This window comes from Solanum lycopersicum, chromosome 5 (assembly GCF_036512215.1).
Source record: "Solanum lycopersicum chromosome 5, SLM_r2.1".
Taxonomy (NCBI): domain Eukaryota; kingdom Viridiplantae; phylum Streptophyta; class Magnoliopsida; order Solanales; family Solanaceae; genus Solanum; species Solanum lycopersicum.
This window is the reverse complement of record NC_090804.1, coordinates 2138211-2145911: the sequence shown is the minus strand read 5'-3', so window position 1 is coordinate 2145911 and position 7701 is coordinate 2138211. Positions and strand designations below refer to the sequence as shown.

General features: G+C 34.5%; 1 protein-coding gene across 1 annotated transcript; it reads left to right on the top strand.

The window, feature by feature from the left end:
• The first annotated feature begins 3209 nt into the window (after nucleotides 1–3209).
• On the top strand, nucleotides 3210–7465 carry LOC101258262 (LRR receptor-like serine/threonine-protein kinase GSO1). The gene is made up of 2 exons (XM_004239333.5): nucleotides 3210–6893; nucleotides 6984–7465. The coding sequence occupies exons 1-2, from the start codon at nucleotides 3503–3505 to the stop codon at nucleotides 7343–7345; spliced, it is 3753 nt and encodes a 1250-aa protein (XP_004239381.1). The 5' UTR covers nucleotides 3210–3502; the 3' UTR covers nucleotides 7346–7465.
• Nucleotides 7466–7701: the final 236 nt, after the last annotated feature.

Sequence of the window (7701 nt, the reverse complement as noted above, 5' to 3'; positions counted from 1 at the left end):
TTAAAATTAATTCTTTTTTAATATATAAACGTTGTAATGTTTCAACTTCCAAAAAAAGTTTCTTCATATAAAATTAATTTTCATCTTTTTATTTATAATTTCTTTAGAGACGATGTAACAAAAAAGTAAACAAGTATTATGAGAAAGAGAGAGTATATATTTTTTTAGGGAATAATGCACAAGTACTCCCTCAACTTATGCCCGAAATCTCAGAGACACACTTATACTATACTAAGGTCCTATTACCCCCTGAACATATTTATAAGTAATTTTCTACCCCTTTTTAGCCTACGTGGCACTAGTTTGAAAAAAAAGTCAACCATCGTTGGGCCCACAAGATAGTGCCACGTAGGTCGAAAAAGGGTAAAAAATTATTAATAAAATAAGTTCAGGGGTAATAGGACCTTAGTATAGTATAAGTGTGTCTTTGAGATTTCGAGCATAGGTTGAGGGGGTACTAGGACATTATCCTTTTTTTTAGTTTAAAAGTAAAAGTTTTGTTTACTTTTTAATACTTTCTGTTAAATTAAAATTAATCAAACAAATTAAAGCTTAGGGAGTTACTTTTTTTTTTTTTTAATGTTTGACAAATATGAAATATAATAATTTATTTTCTTTGAAGAATTGCAACAATAAAACTTGGAAGTAATCATTATTTATGCAAAGATATTATAATATTTAATTTTAAATTATGTTGATTTTGAATGAACAGATTCTTCATTCTTTTTATTTGGAATTTTACATTTTTCTAACTCTTATCCAAAGGATGAATACTATTTTTAATGGTGTTTGGTATTTCAGGTTGATATAATCTGCCACGTGTCTAATTGTTTAGTTGTATAATACAACTTGTATTATTTTGATCCATAATACCTAAAAAATATAGAAAAATATTACATGAAAACTAAACAATGTTAGGCTTGTGCTGACATCTAGTTTACTTAATCTTGCTTTTAGTGGAATAAACTTAGTATGAAAAAGACATGATTAGGTGTACTCCAACACTAATAAAGTAGGGAGATTATCTGATCGAGCAAGCATATATTATGTATTTATTTGAAATAATAAAAGCTTTAAAAATTACGATATATATTTGATATATATTCAATTTAATATATTTCTCATTATATATGTTTGCTCCAAGTAGTATCAATTTGCCTTTTATATGTATGAATTGATATATTGTATTGTTGACGTTTTTTAAGTTAATTATTGCTACGTTTGGAGTCAACTATCACTATGGCTAATAATACTTTTTTTTTTGTTTCATTTATATGACTATTTATATTTTGAGTTACAGTCAAACTTATTTATTTTGACTGATAGTTTAAACATACATTCTTCAAGTTTTTAGAAAAATAATTTACATATTTAGAAATTACATTAAAGAAAAATATTATAAGTCAAAAGAATTAAAACTTTAAAATATTTAAAGAACATACAAATAGTTACAATCAAAGACTTTTCTTATTTGATTCTTGAAACCTAGCCTACATCTCAGCTCTTCTTGTTTCACCAATAAGCTCCCATAGCAATAGCATCCCTTGTGTTAGTATTTAAATTCGCGTCAAAAAGTAATATTCTTTCTAACTAAGGCAATATTCAGAGAGATTTGAATTCGAAACTTTTAATTAAGGATGAAGGAGTACTTATCACTCAACTGCAATTCTTATTGATCCGTGTTACCATCTTAGAAAGCCATAATATAATATCGAAATCATATCATGTAAATTGAAACAGTAAAGTAGAAAGAAGATGGTGATGTAAAACCATTCAAAGAAGAGAGGCTACAAAAGGACGTTTGGATTTGGTAGAAAAGAGTCTAAAAGAATCTTTCACATGTATTCAAACGTTATAATCAAAGTGAGAAAAGAAGGAATTAGCAATTTTGCATGTATACATGGGAAATGTAGGGACATGTTTGACTTTATAAATATTACAATAAACATTAAACAAATTTGGAAATGCAACCAATCACTTTCTTTAAAGGCTTAAGTCCTTTTCATCTAATGCACCAATTCAAGAAAACACACAATTTTCAATTATCAACTACTGTATCTTCTTTTGTGTAATCCCATATCTCAATCTACCCCACCCTCTAGCCTCCTCTGCCCACCTGGGGGCGGATTTAGGAAGATACGAGCGTGTTTATCTGAAATTATTTGATAAAAAAAAACATTATCTATAAGGTGATTTGTTTTTGTATATATATAGATACAGAGATTTAGAATTTCTTAAACAACGATTAGAGGTAGATGTTATGATTTTAGGCGTTTGAAACTTATTTTAAGATTTCAAGAATAAATCTCGTGTTATACTTTTATTATTCAAATTTCCTTGATAAAATGATGTGTAAAAACTCTTCTCACTATGGATATATATAAGTCGGGCGTATATTTAATGTCATAATATCATATTCTCTAATACTTTCGATATAGTATATAAATTTATGTTTAAGATTTATTAACATTACAATTCAATTATTTTAATTTTAAATGGAGTATGAATTTATATACAGTGTAAAATAGCTAACATAAAGTAAAATAATAGCCGAATTTAGAGTTTCAAAGCATCATTAATAAGATTAATTTTAGTAAAGTACATTCCTAATTAGGACTACGTATAGGTTTGAAATTCATTTGTTCGATTTATCAATTATCAGTTTGTAATTATGTTAAACCATTATAGAATCATTAAAATATTGACCTATCCGTTAATAATTAAAATCGATTTAACCGTTAAGATTTATCACAAAAAAGAAAAAACATAAAAGATTGCTTAGAAACAAGGTGGCAAAGCAAATGAATTATGCACATGAGTTCATACACTACACCTTGCTAAAAAACAAATACTGTCACATTAAAGAATACCATCGAAAATAAAAATATGAAGCTAAACTCTTAATCAGTGACTTTCCATACAAAAACTCTTACTATCAGGTTATATAGTTAATCGCTTAGCAAAAAACCTCAAACCAATAATAAAATTCGAAAAATGATTAGAACACTTATCAAACTCATCACCAATTTCGATTTGATTTTGAATAGTTATACTTTTGACATTCATTTTTATATTACTTTACTCATATTAACTCGATACATTCACGAAGACGAAATGACAGGAATATAATTATGCATGTCGTTTTGGACCCGTGCTTGACCTTTGTCTTATCGTTCAATAATTATTTGTCTTTTATCCATTAATTATTCATCTCTCCCATTAAACAAACAAGCAATAACACTCTGTTTTCTCTCTCTGTTTGTGAATGGAGTAGCATATCGGTCACCATTAATGGAATAGTTATTTAGTCAACTCACACATAAAAAAGAGTAGTTGTATCTTCTCCTTATCTCTTCTTAATTACCCCCATCCTTCATTAAATCCTCACGTAAACTCCAAGAAACCAAATATCCATCCCCTGTTTCTGCTGCATGCAGCAAAAAAAACAAAAAAAACAGAGTCATAAGTACTGCTTCAAGTTTTTCATAGTGACTTTCAAATCATGTCGATGTTGAACAAACTATTGCTGGTTTGGTTTGTTGCTGCAACTCTTTTTGTTGGATATGTGTTTTCCGAAACAGAGTTTGAGGCTCTGTTAGAGATTAAAAAGTCACTTGTTGATGACCCTGAAAATGTTCTATCAAATTGGTCTGATGAAAACAAAAATTTCTGTCAATGGAGAGGTGTTTCATGTGATGAAGATACATTAAAAGTTGTGGGGTTGAATCTTTCTGATTGTTCCATAAGTGGTTCCATTTCACCTTCGATTGGCTTCTTACATCACCTACTCCATCTTGATCTTTCTTCTAATCTATTATCAGGTCCCATTCCACCTGCTCTGTCTAATCTCTCATCTTTACAGTCTCTTCTTCTTTATTCTAACCAACTCACTGGCCCCATTCCAAATGAAATCGGTTTGTTGAAGAATCTTCAAGTTATTAGAATCGGCGATAATGTTGGATTAACTGGACCAATTCCGAGCAGTTTTGGTGATCTTGAAAATTTGGTTACTCTTGGCTTAGCTTCATGTAGTTTGATTGGTGCGATACCTCCTGAGTTGGGAAAACTCAAGCGGGTTGAGACTATGAATCTGCAAGAAAATCAACTAGAAAATGAAATTCCTGTGGAGATTGGTAACTGTTCTAGTCTCGTTGCATTTAGCGTTGCGGTGAACAATCTGAATGGATCAATCCCGGAGGAGTTATCTATGCTTAAAAACGTCCAGGTTATGAATTTAGCGAATAATAGTTTTTCAGGACAGATACCTACTCAGCTTGGTGAAATGAATGAGTTGCGATATCTCAACTTGCTTGGTAATCAGCTGGAAGGTTTGATACCAAAGTCGTTGGCGAAGTTAAGTAATGTTCAAAATTTAGACTTGTCTGGTAATAGACTTACTGGTGAAATTCCTGGAGAATTTGGGAACATGGAAGGCCTTCGATTTTTGGTTCTGACTAGTAATAATCTATCGGGTAGTATACCGAAAACATTATGTAGTGGAAAGAGTAGTTTGGAACACATGATGTTATCGGAAAACCTGCTTTCCGGTGAGATACCTGTGGAGTTGAGGGAATGTGTTTCACTAAAGGTGCTCGATTTGTCTAACAACACGCTTAATGGTTCGATACCTTTTGAGTTGTACGAGTTGGTTGAGTTGACTGATCTCTTACTTAACAACAACACGTTGGTTGGTTCAGTTTCTCCGTTGATTGCAAATCTTACCAATCTGCAAACATTGGCATTGTCGCATAATAGTTTTCATGGAAATATACCGAAAGAGATTGGGATGCTAGCAAGTCTTGAGATTCTGTTTCTATATGAGAATCAGTTCTCTGGAGAAATACCAATGGAGATAGGGAATTGCTCGAGCTTGCAAATGATCGATTTATATGGGAATGCATTCTCAGGACGCATTCCCATTACAATCGGAGGGCTGAAGGAGCTGAATTTCGTTGATTTTAGACAGAATGATCTCTCTGGTGAGATTCCAGCAAGTTTGGGGAACTGTCATCAGCTGAAGATCCTTGATTTGGCGGATAATCGTTTATCTGGTAACGTTCCTGCTACGTTTGGGTATCTTCGAGCATTGGAGCAGCTTATGCTTTATAACAACTCACTTGAAGGTAACCTTCCTGATGAACTGATCAATCTTGCAAACTTGACAAGGATAAATTTTTCTCATAACAAACTGAATGGTAGTATAGTTTCCCTGTGTAGTTCGACGTCTTTTCTTTCGTTTGATGTTACAAACAATGCATTTGATCATGAGGTTCCACCACATTTAGGATATTCACCATTTCTTGAAAGATTAAGGCTAGGAAACAATCGTTTCATCGGAGAAATCCCTTGGACATTGGGATTAATCCGTGAGCTATCACTGCTCGATCTCTCTGGAAATGAATTGACTGGTCTAATACCTCCACAGCTTTCGCTGTGTAGAAAGCTCACACACCTCGATCTGAATAACAACCGGTTTTATGGATCAATTCCATCTTGGCTTGGAAACTTGCCACTCTTAGGTGAGCTTAAGCTGTCCTCAAATAAGTTCTCGGGACCTCTTCCTCGAGAACTATTCAACTGCTCGAAGCTTTTGGTGCTGTCTCTAGAACACAATGCAATCAATGGAACTCTACCCCTTGAAATTGGTGAACTCAAGTCCCTAAATGTCCTAAATTTTGACAAAAACCAACTCTCTGGTCCCATTCCGTCTACCATTGGCAACTTAAGCAAGCTATATATACTCCGTCTCTCGGGAAACAGCTTAACCGGTGAAATACCAAGTGCGCTTGGAGAACTCAAGAATCTTCAAAGCATACTGGATTTGAGTTTCAACAATTTCACTGGTCAAATTCCTCCTTCTGTTGGAACACTCACCAAGCTTGAAACACTTGATCTGTCTCATAACCATCTCACCGGAGAAGTTCCTCCTCAAGTCGGTGAAATGAGTAGCTTGGGAAAGCTTAACCTCTCCTACAACAACCTTCAAGGCAAATTGGACAAACAGTATGCACATTGGCCAGCTGATGCATTCACCGGGAATCCACGTCTTTGTGGAAGTCCTCTGCAGAATTGTGAAGTCTCTAAGTCCAACAATCGGAGTTCAGGACTAAGTAACTCGACAGTTGTGATCATTTCAGTGATATCGACTACTGTAGCGATCATACTTATGTTGCTTGGAGCTGCACTCTTTTTCAAGCAAAGGCGAGAAGCCTTTAGAAGAGGAAGTGAAGTAAATAGTGCTTACTCATCCAGCTCTTCTCAAGGACAAAAGAGACCACTTTTCGCAAGTGTAGCTGCTAAGCGTGATATCAGGTGGGATGACATCATGGAAGCAACAAACAATCTAAGCAACGACTTCATAATCGGATCTGGTGGTTCAGGAACTGTCTATAAAGCTGAGCTGTTTAACGGAGAGATCGTGGCAATCAAGAGAATACCAAGCAAGGATGATCTCTTGCTAGACAAATGCTTTGCAAGAGAAATCAAAACACTTTGGAGGATAAGGCACAGACACTTGGTGAGGCTACTCGGATACTGCAACAACAGCGGAGAAGGTTCAAACGTACTGATTTATGAGTACATGGAGAATGGAAGTGTGTGGGATTGGCTTCACAAGCAGCCAGATAATAACAACAAGAGGAAAACATGCCTCGATTGGGAGGCAAGGCTGAAGATAGCGGTGGGATTAGCACAAGGAGTTGAGTACCTTCATCATGATTGTGTACCGAAGATCATTCATAGGGACATCAAATCCAGTAATATTCTACTAGACTCAAACATGGAGGCACATTTGGGAGATTTCGGGCTGGCTAAAGCCGTTCATGATAACTATAATTCCTACAACACTGAATCAAACTTGTGGCTTGCTGGTTCATTTGGTTATATTGCTCCAGGTATATATCATATCTGAATTCTCGAGTATTAGCATTCGAAAAAAAAAAACAGTTCTTTTTTGTTATACTAAGTTGCTTATTTGTTGGCAGAGTATGCTTATTCTTCGAGGGCAACAGAGAAGAGTGATGTTTATAGCATGGGGATTGTACTGATGGAGCTAGTGAGTGGAAGGATGCCAACTGATGGGAGTTTTGGCGAAGACATGGACATGGTGAGGTGGATTGAGTCGTGTATCGAGATGTCTAAGGAAGAGGTTATTGATCCTGTTTTGAAACCATTGTTACCTAATGAAGAAAGTGCTGCACTTCAAGTGCTGGAAATAGCACTTGAATGCACCAAAACTGCACCTGCTGAAAGGCCATCTTCGCGCAAAGTTTGTGATCTGTTGCTACATGCATTCAACGATAAGGTGGTTCATTCTGATAAAATGAGTCCAGACAATTACGTCTAGACGTTTAGTTTACTTATGTTTTGTAAGATCTTCATCTTGTGAAAAAATTGATCATTATGTAATAGCATTGATTCTAGCTAGGAAAGGTTTCCATAAGAATATCATTTTCCCTTTGTGTTATTTCTAGAATTTAACTATAATCTCACAAGTAGGACCTACGGAAGGTAGAACTATATACATACCTTACTCTTGCCTTGTAGAGAAACAGAGAGTGTTTCTGACAGACCTACGACTTAAAATAAAGCATATATATATCCAAGCTAATAATGTTATTCATCTATAACCAAGTTATAAACAATGATGAATGAGCCAACAAAGTCAAAGTATTTGGTCCCCTCCTTTCAAAATATTGAAGC

What these genes read in the sequence shown, in the direction of transcription:
- LOC101258262 (XM_004239333.5), top strand. Translation starts at nt 3,503, where the DNA reads ATGTCGATGTTGAACAAACTATTGCTGGTTTGGTTTGTTGCTGCAACT. An exon ending in ATTTGGTTATATTGCTCCAG is followed by an intron (nt 6,894 to 6,983) that starts GTATATATCATA and finishes ATTTGTTGGCAG; the next exon opens with AGTATGCTTATTCTTCGAGG.